General features: G+C 38.0%; 1 protein-coding gene across 2 annotated transcripts in view; it reads left to right on the plus strand.

Annotated features, from left to right (window-relative positions):
* The window catches only part of NAA16 (N-alpha-acetyltransferase 16, NatA auxiliary subunit), a 62,451-nt gene that overhangs the window by 806 nt on the left and 39,303 nt on the right, over positions 1 to 22,342 (plus strand). For both annotated transcript variants that reach the window (XR_010356080.1, XM_064408672.1), the window contains exons 2-6: positions 11,459 to 11,543; positions 13,792 to 13,896; positions 14,480 to 14,637; positions 15,707 to 15,841; positions 21,745 to 21,898. Coding sequence is in view for 1 of the 2 variants with exons in the window: in XM_064408672.1 (XP_064264742.1) it covers positions 11,459 to 11,543; positions 13,792 to 13,896; positions 14,480 to 14,637; positions 15,707 to 15,841; positions 21,745 to 21,898 (637 nt within the window). In the remaining variant the exon portion in view is untranslated. The remainder of the gene's footprint in view (positions 1 to 11,458; positions 11,544 to 13,791; positions 13,897 to 14,479; positions 14,638 to 15,706; positions 15,842 to 21,744; positions 21,899 to 22,342) is intronic.

Genomic DNA, 22,342 nt, shown 5'->3' on the forward strand with positions numbered 1-22,342 from the left:
CCCGCTTCTTGTGTGTGTCCTTTGGAGGACTTGTCTCAACTCCTTTGTGCTGGGCGAATTCCGCTCTTTGAGACTTAACGGTGCAAGGGACGGTTTAGTGTTTGCGAGTTTTGAAGAACGAGCTCGCTTTAGCTGTGAGTTTCTAACTCGATCACTATACTTTATCATGCTAACACTTTATGGGAAAAAAAAAAGAAGCCCCACTCCTTCCCACTCTCCTCCCGAGACAAAAAAACACCACACTCCCCTTTCAGTGTTGATAGTAATGGAGTTCCAGCCTCAACAAAATTGAGGTGTTTTGTTTCAGTTTACCACTCTGCAGGCAGAGGACGTCTGTGCAGCGCACTAAGTAATCCTGCTGGCAGGCGCAAATTTCTTTAGTTCTCTCTGAATTGGTTAGGTGGTTTCAGTGCTTCAGAACCACAGTAGTGGCTCAGACATAGACATTTGGGCTTCGGAAGCTGAGCTCAAACAGTGTCAGTAAGCGCCTGTACTCTGTACGGAGCTGTTTTTTCAGCAAGTTCTTCGGAGCAGTTTTCTTTTGGGTGCTTTGTGTAGTACACAGGTTTAAAAAAATGACTGGTTCTTAATGGTGATTTGTTGCTTACTGCATGCTTATGGTATGCATCTTAGTAAGTCATTCTAGCACTCCTCTTTCTCTCGTCTAAAAATAAGTGACTAATATTAGAACAGTTAAGTGATTATTCTTACTAGCAGCAGACAAGTTCACAGTAGCAGCCACTTCTAAAGTTTTTTTCATTGGGTTATAGAATGGCTTTTCTAGAGATCATATTTTAGACAGTTTTTTAAATATTAAACAGTGGATAAAACTGTTGGAAATTAGTGCTTAGGCAAGGAGGAGGGATACATAAAACTTCAGTGAAGTTCATGCAGAAATTTACTTGGGTTCTAAAACTTTCAGAAGCCTTTAACTGGTGCTCTGTAGTGGCCAGTTGCAGTTTCTGAAGTGTTGATCACAAAATTACTGGTTTGTCTCTTCATATAGTGTGTCTTCTTGAAACTTAATTTCTTAAAATTATTTTCTGACTAGCTCTGACTCTTTGTGGTGCACTTCTTTCTGGAATACTAATGTTGGCATACTACAAATGGAACCCTTTGGTTGCTTGACATGTCTCAGAGTATTTTTGTTTAGTAGTATAGCTTGTGGTGTTAAAGGCTCTTTAATCCAACCAGCTTTTGCTTACTTTGGCACTGCTAGAATATTTTAAATGCCCATAGCACCCCTCATAATTTCCAAAATTGGGGGCAGGGATTAAGTGGGAGGCTGCATAATAAGACCATACAAGCATGTAGTGATTTAATCACTTGGAACAGATGCAAGGAAATTATACTCATATATAAGAATATAAGACTTCAGTATTTCTATGAACGCTCTGCAGAGAATTAGTAGTTCAGAAAAGGAAAACTCATTTGGAGATCATGAGAAATCCTTCACAGTGACTTGGTGTGTGGATGTAACATATGAGACAGGTTATCAATGTTCTGAGCAGGACACCCAAGTAACAGCAAAGTTGTCAGAGCTGCCCTGGCTAGTGTGGCCTCTTGGAGAGCAGTGTAAGCTGAGAAGCCTGCTCGGGAAGCTGAGTAAATAGTCTTTAAGCCACATCAATTTGTGTGCTTGCATGCTTGGCAGGGCTTGAACAAGCTGACTTAAAACCAGCAGTTGGGTGATTAGGGAGGTAATAGCAATTGTAGCATAGGTAGTAGTCCTGGTGGATCAGGACTGCTGTAAGGTGGTGCAAAGCTCCTTTCTTGCTCTATTCTGTCTTCCTGTTCTGTTTTGTTTCTTAGGCCACTTTCACTGTTCTGCAGAGACTTTCTCAGTCTGGATGCTCTTTCCCTGGAAGACCTGTTGGTGCTTACAGGTGTGATGTTCTTTGGAAGTAAGGGGCTGAGCAGCTTCAAGCTCTTCTCTTCCACTTCACAGCCCCACAGAAGGCATGGATGAAGTATTTGAATGTGTTCCCCTCTCATGGAAGGAGAAAAGCATCATAAATAAGAATTAATACAGGAGTGCTTGTGTGTTTCTTGCCAATTAAAGTCAGTCTTCAGCTTAGGTGACTTTTCAAGTGAATGGGGCAGATGCTGTCTAAAATAAGCATACTCATGGTAACTTAGAAAGGCTTCTTGTTAAGGTTGAAGTTTGGTATCATGTATTTGGTGTTTACTTCTAGTAAACTTAGCCTGATCTTCTATTTTGTATATTTAAAATTGACCTGTAAACTTGCCTTCAGAGTATGTTTCAGTTTAAGCAGCTTTGATTTTTTTTTTTTCCTTCACCCAAGAATCCGTACTATAAACTGTCTCAGAGTTAGCCTTAAACATTGGCTTTATGGAATCAAATCAGCCCTGCCTGGACGGGGCATGGCAGTAATCTAGTAGGCTTTAGAGGAAAGCCTTGGGGTTCTCGTCATGCTTTCTTGGCTCTCTTGCCAAGTTGTTTCTGTTTCCAAGAAATGCTTACTGTCTTCTAATATGTATTGGTGTGAGCCCAGGCTCATGAGGTGTAAGGTATGGTCTGATGTCTGTTTCATCTTTAATAGAAGTGTGGATAGTATTGTGCCTGTAACTGACTAATCCTTTGGTTTCTTAGCAAAGATTCCTCATATTGCTGTTGCCTAAAATAAGGTTTGCTGCTTTAATTGCAGCTGACTTCCAGACTTTTTGTGTCTTATAGTTGAAGACTATAAGCCTTGCAGCAGTGGGTTGTTGGTGCTCAGTTCATTCAGGCATGTATTTTCCATTTTTCAGGGTAAGGAAATGTTAGAAATTATTTAAAGTGCCCTCTCTGAGGACTTGTTCAACTTCTCTGTAATGTCCTTTTTGTTCTCCAACTTCTTCAATAACCTTAAGAGATTTATTCTTTGATAAAATATAAATATACTGTTAGTAGGATTTAATTAATTCTTATCCATAGAATTCTGAAAGCTTTTTAAAAATTTTATTTAATGAAATAATAATGGTTTATATGCATGCAACTGGTCAGTCTCCTGGGAATGATGTGGGGGAGTTACTGAGCTATTAAACTTGATAATTGGGAAGTTATGTTATCCTAATTAGGGTCTCCCAAATGAGTTAGATACCATAGCTGGGGTAGCCATTATTAATCCACCACTGGAGCAGTGGAAGTTTGAAGTCTCCAACATTGAAGATCCCTTCCTTTTAAAGACAGGAGTTTGGAGCAGTCACTTAAAATCTTCTGGTGTAACTTAAGACTGATTCTTGATGTGGTTGTGCTGCTGAGGACAGGCAGCCTAGGAAGAGTGGAAGCAGTTCCCTCCATACAGCCTTTCAGACGAGGTGCTGAGGTTGCCTGGCCAGCTGCAAACTACTGAAATGACACAATTGTGCAGGAGAGATACCAGGCTAGTGGTAACAGTCAGTGAGAATTTCATAAGGGAAAATCACACACACATCTCTCAGTGACTTGAGAGTTTCATTTGGAGAAGACTTAATCCCAAATAGATATTCTTTGTTTAGTTTTTCAACAGGAGTTTGTGAAGGTCATCATGCAAGGCTCAAAAAGCAGGCTTCTGTGGAATGCTGTGGGTTGTTTCTTGATTCTGGACTTTTATTTATACTTTTCTTTTAAAAATGTTAGTATTTCAGAGTTAAGTCTCTCCATGTTTTATGCTGGAATTTTTTTCTCATTTGGCTGTTTATATGGAACAGAACAAGCACTGAATAGCAAGAAGAGTTCAATTCTGAGCTATTTGTGGCACAGAAAGTGAAGGCCACCTGAAAGCTTCTGTGTTTTTCGAGCAAATTGAGTCATAACAAGTAAAATTGGTTGTAAATGAATGTAAGACTTGGAAATCCTAATTTATTACAGACCTCGTATGGGCTGTGAGATGGATTGCCCCAAGATTTGAGATTTTTAGAGGTATTTGAAGTTTTGTTAAAACAGTTTCCCCTATACACTGAAAACTGGTGCATCCTGGGAAAAGAAGTAGGCTGTTAATGCTACTGCCCAAGTACGCTGCAAGTCTGTGTTTGCAGTGTCCTTTGCTCTTTCCCTTGCATCCTCCCCCAAGCCTCCTTGGAAGGAGTATGAAATAACTTCTAGAGGGAGAAAGAACTTAACAGAAGATTCAGAAGTTAAGTAATTGGGAGAAGTTAAGTAGGTACTTGCCTGTCTTCAAGCTATCATGATTAATTTTGATTTTGGTAGAAATGGTGGCTGCCAAGTAGCAGGCTCCAAACAAGAAGTTGTTAACATAAAGCTAGTTTTACTGTGGAACCCTTTGCTGCACGATGATGATTGTTATTGATGATTATTAGCTATATAAAAGGTTTGGAACTTTGAAGGGTTTGTGGTGGGGACCCTCCACTCTTCCTGTGGGTGAAGATAAACCCTTTTGCTTGGAGTGTTGGTGAGGCACAAATAACTGGAGGCTGAGAACATTCTGGTGAGAACTGCAGTAGAGCTTGTCTTACTCAAAAGCCTCTCTCTCTGCATCCAGCCCTTGTATCTTCCCTCTAGTGGCCTGTACCAGGTGTGTCTGATCTCAGCTCTGATCTGCTGTGATTCATGCAATTTTTGGCTGAATCACTGTGTTGTTTAGTATGGAATGTCAAGATTAAATTGATGTTGAAGGCTTGTGTTGGTAATTGTCTTGAACTTGCTTGAAGATGCCAAAATAAAATTGTAACTTTTAAAGCCTGATGTTTATTTTACTGTGTTTTGTATCAGATCCACAAAACAGTGCTGGTGTTCATGGTTTCATTTTCTTAAGTGCTCTCAGATGCAGTTCCACTAGGTTGTGGAGCCACCTGCTTAGTGTGAGTTCTTGCTAAACAAATTGCAGTTCATCCCAGGAGATGGGGTAGATTGGTCCCTTCAGTACTTCTGCACAAAGTGCAGATTGAAAATTACTGGAAAATGCCTGTCTGGGCTACGACTTGTCTCATTGCTAGTGTTACTGTTGTGGTTTTTACTTTGCAGGGGCACACACATTTTCATAAACAGGAGAGAACTGTGTTAAGGCAGGCAGTGTAAAAGTTACAAATGCAAAGTACTTGTCAGGAACAGCTCTTTCTACTCTGTTTTTTTATTTCTGCCCTTTTGAAGCAAAGGGCATTCTAGGAATTCAAATTGTATTGGGCGTGTGTGCACAGCACGAAATTACTGGTCTTAAGGCAAGCTTATTGATAATAGCTTCCCCTTTTAAGAGGTGTAGTTTATAGGGCTGTTAAAGAGGTCTGTGACAATAAATAGTGAAAAAACACTGTCTTATCATACATGTTCTTTCCCATAATAGAATATGAATTTTATTCTGCCAATAATAAAGAATATAAACAGCAAGTGATTACAACTGTTACTACAAGCTGCATTCTGTACCAAGTTTTGCGTCTTCTGATGATTTGAACTTGAATAACTATGAAAATTTGGTTGAGGAGCAAAAATGCTGTTGTTGTATACAGAGTATCATGGTAGTGAAAGCTTAGATATTACTGTGACATTAATACATTGATCAAAATGTTACCACCACGTAGTGCTGGCTGCTTGTTCTGTTGTACACCATTGTCTGTGTTCTGACTCAGCACTGTTCTGCATTGCTAAGTCCCCACGTCTGGGGAAAAATGATGTAGCCTGTCCATTTTGACAGTTGAAGCAAGCAAGGATGTATCTGGGTTGTCTTCCTCTTTTTATTTCGGATGATGAGGTTAACCACTCTTATCAGCAGAGTAAGAGCAGGCATGAGGTGGCCATGCATATATGAAATCCTGGTAGGGTATGGAGAATGGGTAGAAAAACATATTGATACTCTGGAATGGTTGCCCTGGGACTAGAAGTTTAAGATGCTTGAGACAGGGCTTTCTTGGTCTCCATGACCCAAAGCCCCTTCCAGCTGATACTTTTTTTTCATTCTCTAAAACATTGGTGAACTGAAGTCTGTGGAATGAGGGATGCTGTTTGGAAAACCTCATGGAGAGGTTTCTAGTCTGTCTCTGAACTTCAGTGGTATCATGATACTTTTTTTGTGTATCAGCATTGGAAATATCTGTATAGTTTGTAATATGAGGAGCATTTCCAACACAGATGCTGAACGCCTTCAAACAAGATGGACAGACCTTGCTATCAAACTGGTGAATAATTTAATAATTATTTATTAGTTTAGAAGCAGTAACTACTGAGTGTTGCTAAATCTAAAGTACTTAGACAGCTAATTTTGTCAGCTGCTGTAGGAAGTAGATTGCCTGTTTTATGCTGATGGTATTTTTTTATAGATGTGCAGTAAAACAAGGCTTTTTAAAAGGTCCGAGTGTTAAATGCCAATTAAGAATGCTGACAGTGTGCTGATGTTCCTGTATTGATTGTGCCTGGTTTTGGTCATAAATGTGTATCAGTAATTTGATCAGCCCCCAAGGTGCTTGTCAGATAGCTCCTAGGAAAAGGTGCTGATCAGAATCTGTCATTGATAACTCTGAGGTTTTTTACTACTGAACTTGATCACTGTTGTGACTGGGAGAGATTTCCAATATAACAGACTTCCAACACTCTTTCCATAAGGCTTGATGGAAGCCTTGCCTTTTTTCCTTAGGCTCTGAAGTTCCACTTTTAGTCCTTGGTTTCCTTCTTTAAGCAGCACTTACCATCAGTGTTACAGAGCATTGAGACGAGTAATTTTTTTAAATGATTCCTAGGTGTTGCCAAAATCATCCGAGTCCTACACCAAAGTCTTGGCAGCAGGAGCCAAGACACTACCTGGCAAGAACAATGTTGAAACTGTTGAGTGTCGAGAGTTCTGCAGCCAGGATTGTGTGGAAGTACAGTAGCAGGGAAAGCTAAAACAAATGATGTCTTGAAGAAGTCTTATTGAGGATTAGCCAAGGGAGCTGTGGATGTTTAGCCTGGAGAAAAGGAGGCTCAAGGGAGACCTTATCACTTGCTACAACTGCCTGAAAGGAGGTGGTAGTGAGGTGGGAGTCAGTATATTCTCACAGGTAACAAGTGGTAGGACAAGAAGAAATGGCCTCAAGTTGCATCAGGGGAGATTTAGATTGGGTATGAGGAAAAATTTCCACGCTGAAAGGGTGGTTAAGCACTGGAACAGGCTTCCCAGGGAAGTGGTTGAGTCACCAACCCTGGGAGTATTTACAAAGGCATGTAAATATGGCACTCGGGAACGTGGTTCAATGAGAACATTACAGCTGGACTTGGCAATTAGAGGTCTTTTCCAGCCTAATGTTTTTCTCATTTGTTCTTCTAATAAAACTTGAAGCTGTATTTATGCAGCTTTGTTAAAATTGTTTAATTATTTTATTTTTCTTTTTGATGGTTCTGATGCTCCATGATGTTTCTGGCAAAGCAGCCTATTGATGTGCAGAGCTGTCTCAACAGAATGTGGGCTGTACAAGTATGATCGGAGAATAATATTAAAATGCTGCTCATGGTTTGGATTTTGTGTTTGAGAAGCTCTTATAAAGAGACAACAGAATAATTTTTTAAATTGCAGTGTTGTTATTAAAGAAATTGCACATAGAATTACAGAGCAGCTTGGGTTGGAAGGGACCTTTAAAGGCCATGTTGTCCATTCCCCCTGCCATTAGGAGTGACATCTTCCACCAGGTCTGATGGCTCAGAACCCCTTGAATATTTCCAGGAAGGGGTCATCTGTCACCTCTGTGGGCAACCTATTCCACTTTCACCACTATAATAATAAAAATGTCTTCCTCATGTCTAGTCTGAATTGATCTTTTAGTCTAGAAACATCACCCCTTAGCCTATCACAATAGGCCCTGCTAAAAAGTTGTCCCCACCTTTCTTACAAGCCCCCTTTACACAAGCTCACCGTCAGACGGGTCAGTGTACAATTTGGATTGAACTTCAGTGCAGCTTTTACAGTCACAGACCATCTTAAACAACTTAAAATTATTAAAACATTTAAGCTGTTTGCTGTGTTTAACACTATCTGGTTTGATGCAATAGCTGTCCTGAGTCTTTGAATGTGATGCCACTCTTTATCTAGTCTTCACATAAAAATGCTTTGTGAAATAATGCATCACTTGAATACCTTCAGAGGCACTGGGGCCATGGAGTGAGGAAGTGAATTGGTTGCTGCAGCTGCAGTCTCTCTTCGAGTCACCAGTTGAGATTATTTTTTAAGATGACTTGTTGGAAGTGAGTGTTAATGTCTGAGATAATGGGATGTTCTTCAGCCATAAAATTGCCTGCGTATCAAACTATGTATGTGAAAAATCAAACTGTTCGTTCAATGCAGGGCCTTTTTCAAAGCAGCAGATGCTCTGTCTAGGGAGATACAGTTTGTTAAATCATCCCTGCACTAACCTGATGTTGTAAATAGTTAAACATAAGTAAGATAGAAATGACACATGTGATTGAGTAGTGATATGTGAAGTCCTTCTGTTTTACAAGTAGTGCTGGAGATTCAAATCCTTGATTCTGTTTATATTTAGTTGTGGAAGGGATTTTAGGTCTTTAAAAAAATTACATCATACAAGAAAAATTATTATGTATGAATGGCATTTTGCTAAGTAGATCCAGCAAAGAATGCTAATACAGGAATGAATTCTTTTCTTGTCTGTTATTGTTGTATCCTTGTTAGTAGGATTTTTTACCTTTACAATAACAGTTGCTTCTCAGATGCAGTGCCAATTTGACATCTGTGTAGAGGCACTTGATACTTACCTGAAAGTACACAAAATGGTATCTAGATTGGTATGGCAGTCTACAAGCAGATTATTTTGTTGAGTTACTGTTGAAAAAGGGAATAAATGAGATTTTTGCCAGATGAGGTAGGATCCTTCTAGGAACATTTTGTAGCAATAGTTCTGAATAACATTTTGGTCTTGCCACAATTTCCCTTTGAGGTTTCAAGTGTGTAAACATTCATAACTTGATTTTAGCTTTAGCTAAATCAAAAAAAAAAAAGAAACTCAGCAAATTAACTTGAGTTTTTAGTAAACCAAAGACAATGCAATGGGACAGATTCTAGTAAATGCATTTCAGCTACATTTGTCCTGATATGTTAAAAAACTTAAGAACACATATGGAGACATCAGGCTTCCCAACTATGAAGTGTCCGTCTGTGCTACAACTACCTGAAAGGAGGCTGTAGTAACATGGGGGTTGGTCCTTTCTCCTAAAAGCTTCAGGATAAGAGGAAATGGCTTCAAGTTGCACCCGGGGGGGGGGGTTTAAATTTGATATGAGGAAAAATCTCTTCACTTGCAAGGATTGTCCAGCATTGGCTGCCAAGGGAGGGGGTTAGATCACCAACCCTAGAGATATTTAAAAGGTGTGTAGATGTGGCACCTGGGGACATGGTTTAGTGGTGGACTTGGCAGTACTGGATTAAAGTTTGGACTTGGACCTCCGAGGTCTTCTCTCAACCTAAATAAAGGATGCTTGTTGTCTTGTCAGCAAGCTGTTTACCTCACATTTCCTCTCAGTGTGGAGTGCATTAACTTCTCTCTCCCATTCATCTGTTGGGCTTTAGAAAATGTGATCTTTTGATCTTTTCTGTCCTCCAGAAATCACATTTGTCTCTGATTATCTTCAATTCAGTTCTTATTCTAGGCCTGACACTGAACTCTATAGGATAAAAATGTCAGAACAAGGATAATGGATCTGATTTTATCCAGTAGTTAATCTATTTTAAGTGCACACTTGTCTCAGCTTCTGGTTAAGCACTGCTGTATTTGGGCTTTCACTCAGCATTGCAAGAGTTGTAGAACCGTGAATGAATGTTCACTATTGCTAATTTTTAGGCATACTCGAGTAAGTTTAGAAAGCATACATAGCACATTGTTGGTGTTTTCCTAGGATTCCTTAAAAATGATACAAAGCATTGTAAGTTAACAAAGAAGGTAGGATGAATAGGAGAATTTCACCTTCCCTAGAAGGGACTCCAGGTTTTGCCACAACCTAGGTTATTTCTGGTAAAAGATGTTGAAACTAGTTCTCAGTTAAAAAAAAAAAAGGCCAAACACTCAGAGGTTTTCTGTTGCTGTTGTTTAAATGTGAATTCCCATAGTATAACTGTTTGCTTCTCTAGCCATCCTGCCAGAAGTCAATCAGGCAGATCAACCTGATCTAATATCAAGGTTAGCTTTCTTTTGTTTTGAGAGTTGATTTTGGTGACCTCCAAGGGTTCCTGCTGACTGAAATTATTCTGTGATTTAATCTGCACTTAGTCGTGGTTAGCTGCAAGTGTCTCGAGTTGCAGGCAACAAGAACCTAAAAACTGTCTGCAGTTAAGCCCTTCCTCACAGACTGGGGAGGACCCTTGTTTTGCTACTGTAGCAAATTACTCCAAAGTGAGCATACATATGTTTCTGAATTGCTTTTACCTTCTGTATTACATTTTTTAAGTAATGGGATAACCTGTTCTGATTGCAAAGCAGTTGCTATCTCCATATTAATTTAACACAGATTTTACATTTGTCTTGGAAGATTGATGGAGTGGGGGTGATCTATGAGAGACTGCTAAAGCACTCAAGCACATAACTGAAATGACATATCTGCTCCTGAGAATAGCTATCTAAATTACAGCAGGACAATACTCCTTATTAACCAAAAATAGTGCTAAGTTAAGCCTGGTTTGGTGGTTTTCCTACAGTTAAAAAACTTAAGTGACCTGAAATTGCTTTCATGCTTACTGACACAAGTATGCATTTAACCGGTTTAAATAGATTGTTCTTAGTGATCCACTGTAGTTATCAGTACTTTATTTAAATTTCTAAAACCTTAGTGATTTAGGTAGTATCTTCCCAAAGAAGAGAAGGGACCCACATTTTGTTTCTTCCATGTGTTCCCACAGTTGAACCACACAGTTTGCCATTTTACCTAGTAATTAGGTAAATTGTATTCTAAGTATATGTATAAGTAGCCCTTAGCTGTACTATTACAGGTAGAAATTAAATGTTTTATTTTTTTAATACCCAGGTAAATTCTCCCACCCTGATACTGCTGTATCAATTTCTGAGGTTTATTATAAGACTATCCTACTTTATAGTTTCTCTCTTTTTTCTAAAAGTCTGTATTGGCAACTAGGAAAGTTTTCTGTCTTGAGATGTCTTGTTGGGAAGTCACTAGGCCAGGGAAATGGGATTTTGAAAGGAGTGTCAAGACTCTTGAGTTTAATTCTCCTCAAAAGTTCTGTTGAGATTCCTAACTCTGCTTTCTATTTTATGAATTTCCAAGTTGAAGTAGACATTGCTACTTCCCTTTCCCATTTTTGTTGGAAAGGCATTACTTTTTAAATAAAAAAGTAGACTATGCGGTAGGGTATTTGTTGCATGTTCTGAGTGCTGAGAAGAAGCAATTTAGTATGAATAGGGATATTTGCTTAGAGTTTGTTAGTGATCTTATCACCATGCCTTGCTGGATGAGTGACTACATTTGTAATAGTATGTTACGGTACTGTGGTTTTAAGTGCATTTCAATGATTCTATTTCACATCTTTTACAGAAATGTTACGAACAAAAACAGTACAAAAATGGACTCAAGTTCTGCAAGATGATCCTTTCTAACCCAAAATTTGCTGAACATGGAGGTAACTGCAGACTCAAGATTATTTTTTTGTCTTCTGTCAAGAGCTTAAATGTTTTATTAGTTTGTATCATACTATTGAGAAAGAAAAGAGCCTGTTGTGGAATGTGATTCTGTTGTTATGACTGAATAATTACTCTGGATTTTCAGTCTTTGTGCATTCAGATCAGGTTTCCACTCTGCCTCAGTCAAACACTCCTGTGCACAGGGATGTTGAAGATGAAAATACATGGTGGAAGCAACACTTCAGTGAAGCTTCTTCCAACTTGCCTTTCTAGGTTTCTGGGTCAGAATGTTAGTGTGGGTTTTCCTTACATTCCTATTTAAAGCAAGCCCAGCCTATTTTGAATATTATATGAACGTGTTCTGCCAATAAATTAAAAATCTGGAGGGTTTTTTGTCAAGTTCATAGGCTTAAATTTTCTGTACTGCATGCCAAGTTGCTGCTTAAAGGGAGCAGAGTTAAGTGTAATACTTGCTGTTAATACTGGAAGCTGAAGACAGAATCTGGTGATCCTACTCTGATAAATATTGTAGAAACAGGGAAGCAGAATATTGCTTCTATTTACATCTGTTAAATTCTATTTACATTCTCAATAGGCTACTCTAGTCTTACTGTATTACAGGTTTCTGTTGCATTATTCAGGCTCTTTCCTTCTGATACAGTGGATTTTTTTGTGAGGTTTTTTTAGTGTTGAAGCAACCTAACACTGAGTGTGCATGTACTGTATCAGTAAAATTATTTTCCTACTTGATGTTGTCAAATCTTGTCAAAATGTTTGACTAATCCTTTTCGTGCTTCCATCCATTTCTGCTGTTTTTGTTGTCTTCATTACTTCCCTAGAGATAAAAGTAGGTTTTTTGTTGCTTCAAAGCTAGAGTGGTTTGCTCAGCTCTGACCTAATGCATTTGTCTCTACTAGCACTTGTTTTTGTAACATCTCAGTATACAGATGTGTATTTTCTGCTCTTGCTGCCTCTTAAACTTTTCCAGGACAGCTAGCTGCCTTGGCACTCCACATACTACGTGGCTTTGAGCCACTAATGGCTTTGAAGCTTGGGAGTAAAGCCTGGAATGGACAGCTGAGGCAGAACTAAGCCAGTAAAATGATCTGATGGAAAGCTGCACTTGTCACCCTTAACCTCAGAGAAAAGGAGTTTCACAAGTTTAGTGAGAAGGTGGCAAAACAGATGGATTGGTGTGGCTGGGCAGTTATCTCCCTGGTGTGGGAAGGCAGGATTAGCTTGCTCCCTTTCCCACACTGCAGATATTCTTTTTAAAATGTCTTAATATTGTTTGAAAGGTATCATTCTGGCTTTCTCTGTTCTTACAGTGTGGATGTAGGACAACTAAACAACAATCAAAAAAAGCCCTTACTAGTTTTGGGTTGTCATTCACTTATAGGTGTACTGTACAGAAAAAGTGTTAAATGGGTCTATCAATGAAACTTCAAACTGCTGTTACACCTGACCTTGAGATCATGGTGTGTTGCTATTAATACTGGGGAAGAGGTTGTAGTTGGAAGAAAACCAGAGCATTATGATGAAAAGGGTGACTGATCTTCTGGCAGGGACAAAAACAAGTGGCCTCTTATTTAACAAAAACACTGAAATATGAATCTGGAACAGCTTTCAGGCATAGTGCATGCATTACATGCAACTTATTTGTCTACTGTGTGCCTTGAAGAATGGGGGAAGAGGGACAGCAGTAGTCATACCAACATACTGTTTGAAATCCTGTGCCTCTCCGAATGTTGATGAAAATGTTATTGCATTGAGGTCTCTTACACTCCTAATATGGTAGCAGTAAATCTGCTTCCCTTAACTAATGCTTTGTAAGAAGTCTGTAACAGGGGAACGGACCGTGACAGATTTGTTTCTTGTGGTGGACACAGCCTTTTTTCCCATTAGTCTTTGCATCGAAAACTTTAATACACATTGAGGAGCTCTCTAAATTTGCTTTAGCTTATTGTTAACTCCCTCAAAGCCAGCTATGTGTATTTTTTAATTAATAAAAGTTTGTGTTGTCTGTTTTTGTCACATCTGCATGAAGCCCTACAAGTGATCTTTGTAAGACCAGTTTCAAGAGAGGAAATGATCCATGTAATAGTCTTCAGCTGTGCTAGGCTGCTATTGTGATCTAAATTTATTTTTTAATGGGGGACTTCAGTTTGTAACAACTTCAAAGGGTATCTGGACTGTGAAGCTGGCATATGGGAAGTCAGAAACATTAGTATCTGATACTTCTTACAGAGACACTTGCGATGAAAGGACTGACCTTGAACTGCTTGGGGAAGAAGGAGGAAGCGTATGAATTTGTTCGTAAAGGACTTCGTAATGATGTGAAGAGTCACGTCTGTATCCTTTGTTGTACAAAACCTGATTGTCTTGCTATGGCACACTATTGATGGAAATCTAAGATGCTGAGATTGTCACAAAGACTTCTGATGCACAAAATGCTAAGTTTCCCTTTTGTCAATGAATCAAGTGGAGGTCTGTATTTTTTCCTTACTGTAAAAGCTGGAGTTTAATTGAGGTTACAGATAGGCAAGCAAGGAAAAGTAGAAATTGTACAAGAATTCCATTGTTAGACATAACACTTCTATGAGTAAGAATTCCTACTGTAATTTTGGTAGCATGTTTTAAACAATAAATCTGTGACTAACTCTTACAGTCTTGTGGAGTTTGGATAATGTAGTTTGTGTAACAGTGCTCAGGGGGTTCTGAATGTGACTTAAGCAGTAACATGCTATTTAAAAACAAGTTTGGAAGCATTTAATATTTTACAATGTGTTAGTGAAGTCTGGCTGCAGCAATCCTTCTTCCTTTGTAACGGTATTACTGATCTTTAAGGAAGATGTCGAGTTGTTTGGCCTGTAACACAAGTGCACTGCAGATACTCTGTGAAAATTGTAAATCTGTCTTCCTTAACCTGTATTAGGTTGGCATGTCTATGGTCTTCTGCAGCGTTCAGATAAGAAATATGATGAAGCCATCAAGTGTTACCGGAATGCACTCAAACTAGATAAAGATAACCTACAGATCTTGAGAGATCTCTCTCTGTTGCAGATTCAGATGAGGGATTTAGAAGGATATAGAGTAAGTATTCTCTTTGAATTCCCACTCATTGCTGCTCCCTTTCGCTTGTTCTATTCCTCTGTGAAGCCTTTTATTGGTAGTATTTCTATTGCTACTCTTTATCTGTTTCAAAAATATTTTAAGCTATTGTTTAGGAAACCAGGAAAAGATATTGCAGTAAAGCTCTGTATAAGGTTGAGAGCAGAACTAGAAACATTTCTCTGTGCAATTGGATTCGCTAGTCACTTTGTAAAAATAGTTCTTAACGAATTTTTTACTAAAACAGTAAGAAAAAGGTACAGTACTTAAATTAGCAAGTACTTACCAAGCAATTATGAACCCTACAAACTGTGTTTTGGGTGCATATGTTGAAGGTATTTTTGGTAAGAAGTACATTATCACATTTCTTGTTAGTATGTGAGTAACTTGCCCCATGATGACTGGTTCTGGAATCCCAGTGATGATGATTATTATAAATGAAACCTTAAAATTTATCCAAAATTAATGAGTAGTTTCAAAATGGATGAACTGATTTGTCTGTTTCATATGAAATAGAGGACTGAACTGTGGGCTTTGCATTAGTTGGTCTCCTTACTAAGGATGTTAATTCCCTAGAATTTGCTAATGCAAAGGAAAAATAGCATTGCTGATCCAAGGATACGATTTGACTTAGGAAGAGGTTCTGAGAAGTGTTGCAGTAGTTTGTGAGGACTTTGTTCCTGTGAGAATGAATGCCACTCTTTCAGTGGCAGCGAGCTCCTGCTTTCTGGTGGAAAGGGCTTTGAGATTTCAAAGATCTGTCTTTGAAAATAATTTAGGCCCTTAGGAGGTGCTCTTGAAAATGACACCTTCTGTGTCTCCACAAATAGATTTTATGCTTTGTTCCATGACTTGTGTATTTAGAATGTAACCTCCAAATTTATGAAACAGAAATGTGCTGCTTTTTGCCATGCTGTTAGAATTTCAAAGGTTGCCTAGGGCTTTCAGAAGTTCTTTTAAATTACTAGTTGTCTTGGTGTTAAATCACGATACACGTGTAGTAACTCTCGTTAAAAATTCTTCTTTTAAAATTGCTTTTCTTTTACTGAAGGAGACAAGATACCAGCTGCTTCAACTGCGCCCCACACAGCGCGCTTCCTGGATTGGATATGCCATTGCATACCACTTACTAAAAGATTATGATATGGCCTTAAAATTACTTGAAGAATTTAGGAAAACCCAGCAGGTAAGATTTCCTGGTCTGGAAAGAGAACACTTCTTTTGTAAGGGGTAGAATCTGAGGAATTAGTTCTTTGGAAATAGAAATCAATTATGAATTAGGAATAAATTTGTTATTTGTGGAGCTTTCTGCTTTGAGAAATAAACTGTTAGAGTTTAATTTATAAGAGTAGTCTCATGTGAAGTAACTTAATGTTTGTGAGACTTGTAGCTAGAGAAAACCTGTGATGATCCTGCCCCTTTACAGTAGATGAAACTACAGAAAATACTTTGATATTTTGGATGTGGTCATTTGCCGTTTCTCCTACCATCCATTTGCCATTTTTCATGCCATTCAGTCTGGATGCCATTGCATCTCTACAAATAATGAAATAATTATTGTCAATGGTTTGTATCTGTATCTAGTACACTTAAAATCAATGCTTGGTTTCAGAGTAACATGAGTGTATAGATGGAGATTCTTTGATCAGATGTGGTGTTGGTGAGACCAGAGTAAATCAAATGGTACAATCCTAAAATCACTGAGTATAACCTTTTTCTGAGAGAGGCTATTCCCTTGTTCTGTTAGTGATAATGCAGAGCTATAAAGTCTAAATTAGCAGAACAGAGTGGATGTGTTGATTATTCTGCAATGTGCAAAGGAAAAGAAACATGTTTATAGATCCATTCAACTGGGGAGGCATCTGGGAAGTACTGTGTAAAAATACTAAGATATTACCTGACGTCTAAACTGTGTTTTTAAAACAAAAATCTCATATCCTTTCTGAGTTGCTATATATAGGATTAAGTGCAAGAAAGGAAATAAATGTCTAGGAGAGACCAGTGTTTGTCTTGATCACATATCTTCGTCAAAAAAAGGATGTTGCAAGCTGGGTATATATGCTTGGTATTTCAAAAGAGCTGTGACTTCAGCACTGAGTAAAAACTAAAAAGAATAAGTTTCAATCAAAATTGGGTCATCTTCTGTGAGTGTTTGACAACCAAAAATCGTCATTCTCAAATGAGTCAGCAGCGCCCAGTCTGAGTTTGGTGTCAAAACGACTGAGTTAGAGTATATTGTAGATGGAAACTCAGAAACTTATGTCACTTCAGAAACTGAGGCTCTTCAAGCACTAAGAGAGCTTAGTAGTGGTGCTGGCCCCTTGGAAGTGATGCTGTTAGTGTTGTTGTTTTCTAAAAGGTTGTGTGTAAATATGGTTATTCGAGGGCTGTCGTGATACACTGTTCAGTCTAGTTACTAAGCCAGATTTAAGTACTGTAGATGAGTGCATTGTATTGTTTGAGTCTGCTGTGCAAGTTACCACCATCTCAAATCTCACCTTAAAATAAAGATGATCCTAAGATGAGTGCAAGCACTGATGCCATTTTCTGATAAAGCTGGAGCTATTTGGGAAATTTGTGTAATTAGGAAGATGGCTTGTACTTGTACAGTGAGCTGGTTTAACTGTTGATTAACATTGTGTCAGTCAGAGGTAAGTGGTGGAAAAGCTGCTTAAGCATTGAAGGACAGGAATATGCTATGAATGTTGGACAACATAGTTTTATAGGAAATTAGTCCCATCAAGCCTGTCCTCTTTTCCTGAGATTGTTAGAGAAAGTTAAGTGGTATATTTTCACTAAAAATACATATGAACACATAAGTTCCATTTCTCTTGAAAATAGTCTTGTGTTCTGTTGTGCCAGCTCCCTGATGAGTGCAGGCCCGGGTGGAACCCCAAACACTGGAAGAGAGAATCAATGTGTTGGGTCCAGAACAGTCAGGAGAGCCCAGGCAAACTCACAGCTCAGTTTTGCCGTGCGTTGGCTCTTCCACAATATTCCCCAAACGTACTGCTTTTGCGGTGTCTGGATTTTTCAGTCCTGCAGTTAAAATAATTAAGTTCAGGACATTGCATGGATCTTTGAGGAGATACACATCTTGCTTACTTTCCTTCCCAAATCTCCCTGCTTGGCCTGTAGTTTGTATGCACTCAACTTGATAGGTGAATTTCTGTGATGGACTTTGCAGACTATTGCATGTGACTGCAATAGAAGAGTGGTAGTTTCAAAGGAGGATTAAAAGACGGGTATCCAAATGACTTGTGAGCAGCACTCTTCAATAAATGGATGTTTTTGAGGAGTTATATGGTAATCTGTATTAGGCCTGATACTGTCTACCATTCATGTTAATGAATAGACAAAGAAATGTAACACATTGCATAAAACACTGCTGTCATAATAATTGAGAAATAATGGTAATGTAGGATGATATTTATTTACTTGAATTACTGAGGCAACTCTGTCCTTTCAAATATGAATGCAAACAGCCAAGACCAAGCAGGAAACTAAGGAAAAAATCAAGGAACTGCCATTTTAGTGATTGTAGATTAATATCTCTGAAGAAGCAGTATTGCAAAAAAATGCAGCTAATCTAGCTACAAGTTGTTGCCAAAACCAGCAATCTGAGTTTTTCCTGTGTGCTCACACCACTTCCTTGTACAGCACTGGCTGACTTGTGGAGGGTTGGTTCAGGAAGCCTAAGTGCCAGAAAGATAATTACTCTTGGGAAGGATTGATTGGCTGAACTGAATAACTGTGAGGTGAGAGGGGAGAGAGGAAGGGGAATAATAGAGGGAAGTGAGCTGCCTTTGTTGATCCAGGCTGCAGTTAGTCTGACTCAGTTTACTGAAACCCATCCCTCAGGGCAAGATTACGGGTGAAAAGTAAAGTACACTCTTAGTTCAGACAAGCAGGGATTTTTATCCATAAAGGACTCATTACTGAGAGATCAAGACTTCCTGATGAGCCTGTTGTCAAAAAAGAACAATATGGCAAGACAGATGACTACAGAGAAAGCTGTCTGAAGGGCAGAGAGTCTCTTTGTTTACTGTAGACAGAAAAAAGCCTAGGTGGTGTTAGTAAAAACTGTATGCTGGGTTTGGGAAGAGTAATAGCTAAGAAGCTTGCTTAGCAGGGAAAATAAAGGAAGGAATAGTGTCAGGAAGCTGATCAACAAATTAAAGTGATAAAATGCTTTTTATCCTTGACAGTTTTATTCTAGTGGCTAAGTTATCACTGGAAGTGGTGAATTTTCCCTTAGTGTATTAAGATCAATGTTGCCTGTCATCTGAAAGCTGTAAATTGGCCAGATGCACAATATTTCAGTCAAAAACAAGTTATGAGGTGAAAGGTAGACATCACTGCAGGAAATGTAACAGCTTGTGCTGTCCCAGCTTAAGTCAAAATTATGTAAGAGTCAGTTCAGAATTAAAATTTTGGGAACCAAGGTGTAAAACAACTATGCAATTCGTTTTACTGTTGTATGTCCCATTTTTCCTTTCTTCTTTTCCAGAACAATTTTTTATTCTTAATTTTTTATTTTATTCCTAATTTTTGCATCAGGCCCACAAATACAGATATGGACAGAAAACCTCTGGAGTTTTGGGGGTCTGCTCTTAGGTATGTTTTGGCTACATCTTGTCACATTCTCTCAGTGACAGTTGTTAGGGGATCTGTGGTTGAAAAGCTGATCCTTCTTTGGTCCAGGAGGAGAGGAAAAAAAATATTCTGGAAGATTTGAGTTCAGGAGAAAGTTGAATGTCTCCTGTGGAAGAATTAGAACTCTTCTAGGGGGAGGGAGGAGTAAAGATGTATTGAGCAGAAATAACAATAGTGTGGACATTGTCTTTATAAGAGTATCTTATTCTTTATAAATAGTCTGATTATTCAGATTAACTACTGGGATTGTTAACAGCTTGCCTTCTGATGAATTACAGATTTAAATCCTCATTAAATTGATGAGATGTCAAAGTATCTTTGAAAACGGACTTTTCTGAAAATTACTTTTAAAAATAACTTTTAAAATGGAGTGATAGTAAGTGTCATATCTTTCTGGTGCATTTACTCTATGTGTAAGAGTAATTTGGTAGTTGTGGGTATTTTTGGTGGGTTTTGGGTTTTTTTTATTTTTTATTTTTTAATCTTGTTGAGCCAGAACAGCCACGAGGAGGTCAGTTGATATGTTTGTGTATTGTGTATATATTTTTAATGGATTCTTGGGTAGTCTGTGTTTCAAAGGCCTAAAACCAATTCATGATGTGCCAAGAAAGCTGTGCTACTTGTGGAATTTGGAATTTAGATAAGTGTCTTGTACTGGAGGAAAGGATATTTTTAGGAGGAGGTGAAGGAGAAAGAACTGAGTTGGTGCTCTGTAGTTTGGGTTTTGTTCTGTGGTATTGCAATAAGGATAAACAGGAGAATATGCTTAGTGCTTCACCCCTGTTCCATGAGTCCATTTTGTGAAGTAAAAAATGCTTTCCTGGTAACAATGTTTTTGTTAGTGATTTCTAGTGGGTGATATAGACTAAAAATTGAGCAAAGGTGGAAATGGAAGTGGAGCTGTAGATAAGAGAGCTACTTTGAGAAGTGTACAGAATTTTATGCTACCTGCAGACTAGTTTGTGTAGGGTATAGTCTTGTTCCATTAGTGATCATTTGCTATACTGTATTAGCTGGTAAAAATGTACTTGAATGGTATTATTTTCATAGTTCATTGTCAGAGACACACATCTTTACAGTATTTTATTTAGTTATACTGTCTTTCAGACCACTTATATATAAAAGGAAATATTTCTAAAAATGCCCATCAATACTGTGAAAGTTGGCTCTCAAAATCTGAAGAGCATGTAATCATAAATGCTAAATCCTGTGGAATCAGTTTGTGCTTTGGAAAGGGCTGGAGGTAGTGGTTTAGGACAGTATTCTTAATAAGAAAGTTCCTTTCAGTCAATATAATGTTATGGTTGTTTGTGTTGTTTTTTCTTACTAAATAATTTGTGTCTTTAAAGACCAAGGCAAAGTCTTTTTTAGGGAACAGAAAATTATAGTAAACTGTTTAGTGACCAATGTGACTTTGAAGTGTTGGTTACTCGGGAAGAAACAAAGTATGTAGTGTCACAGGAAAAAATACCATTAACATTTGAGAAATTCAACTGCTTCTCATCTTTTATTATGTAAAAAATCATGTTGGATTATAAGTCTCTCTCACAATTTCTGTTGGGACAGTACATTTCATATAATTTTATTGATCTGCGGGGCATTTTCTGGAGATTGCGTTTGCTCTCTAACTTTCTTGCAATTGGAGAAGTGTTTTGTATATTAGAGAAGAGCATTTAGTATGAAAAGAATTACTATAACTCTGGCAAGACTTTTCGTTGCCCAAATCCGCTTTAGGGAGTTATCTCTGAAAGGAGTAATTTTCAATGTCACCCTGCTTTCTTGGCTGTTGTAGCACTGCAAGGTGGATGAGCCACTAGTTGTACTTTAGCCTCTAGAAAGTCCTAGGTTTGCAACTGCAGGCAGACCTAAAAATAATCTGTTGCTTAAAAAAATTCTGTATGCTTGTGCACTGTATTTTCTGGGGGTTGAAGTTAAGTACAGAGAACACTTGGTTAGAAAGAAATAGTGTAAGTTTTCTATCTGAAAAAATTCTAGGTGTCAAGCTCTGGATGGATCATTCCTCTTGGAAATAGTTTGATCCAGAACTCTGGTATACTGAAAATGATGCTGTTTGACCCCAGCCATCTGCTGTAGAACTTATGTCAAAATTGTGGTGCAGTGCTTAAGTCCTTCAGAAAGAAAAATGTATGAAGATCTTTGCTTTCTCTCATATAATTCAGTTTTTAATTAGCTTGCCACAGTGATAGAAAAAAGAGAATTAAAGGATTTCTTCTAAAATGTTAACTACAATGGATATCCTTAAATGAATCTAATTTCATTATGAGTAATGGAAGTTTTGCATTTTGAATGTTCAGGTGGTGTATCGAAACAGACCTGATTATGTTTCGTAGCTTAAATCTTGTATTCTGTAATACAGCATGCATTTGAGGTACAGGTAAATGTTAACTCATATATTGCTTTCTTCCTCCCCAGGTTCCTCCTAATAAAATAGATTATGAGTATAGTGAACTGATTTTGTATCAGAATCAAGTGATGAGAGAAGCAGATCTTTTTCAGGAGTCTTTAGAACATATAGAGACGTATGAAAAGCAAATATGTGATAAATTAATAGTAGAAGAAATCAAAGGTAAGTCATTATTCTTCCCTTCCCCAGTTTTGTTAGAAATTTTTGCTAATAGCTTTCAGATACAATAAAGCAGTGAAAGGAAAAAAATACAGCATGTAAAGTATTCAATTTATTTGTAACAATTACTATAGGAAAACGAGTACTAACAGATTTTCAATTGTGTGCACAAGTAAATAACTCTTCCTACCAAAGTTGGTAGTGGATGCAGGTAGTCTCTCTGGGTTTGACACCCAGAGAGGAAATCTCAGAGATTGTTGGTGCACTACAGTAGCTTTCCATAAATCAGATCTATTATAATCCAGTTTTAATCTTATGAAAAAGAATTTTATAAAGAATACTGTTCGAAGTACAAACAAATTTTTTTTTTATGACTGAAGTATCAAGTTCTTGTTTCCTTTTCAAGCTTCCTAATGCACTTACTTATTGAAGTGAATAGTGAAGTTG

This window comes from Passer domesticus, chromosome 2 (genome assembly GCF_036417665.1).
Source record: "Passer domesticus isolate bPasDom1 chromosome 2, bPasDom1.hap1, whole genome shotgun sequence".
Lineage (NCBI taxonomy): Eukaryota > Metazoa > Chordata > Aves > Passeriformes > Passeridae > Passer > Passer domesticus.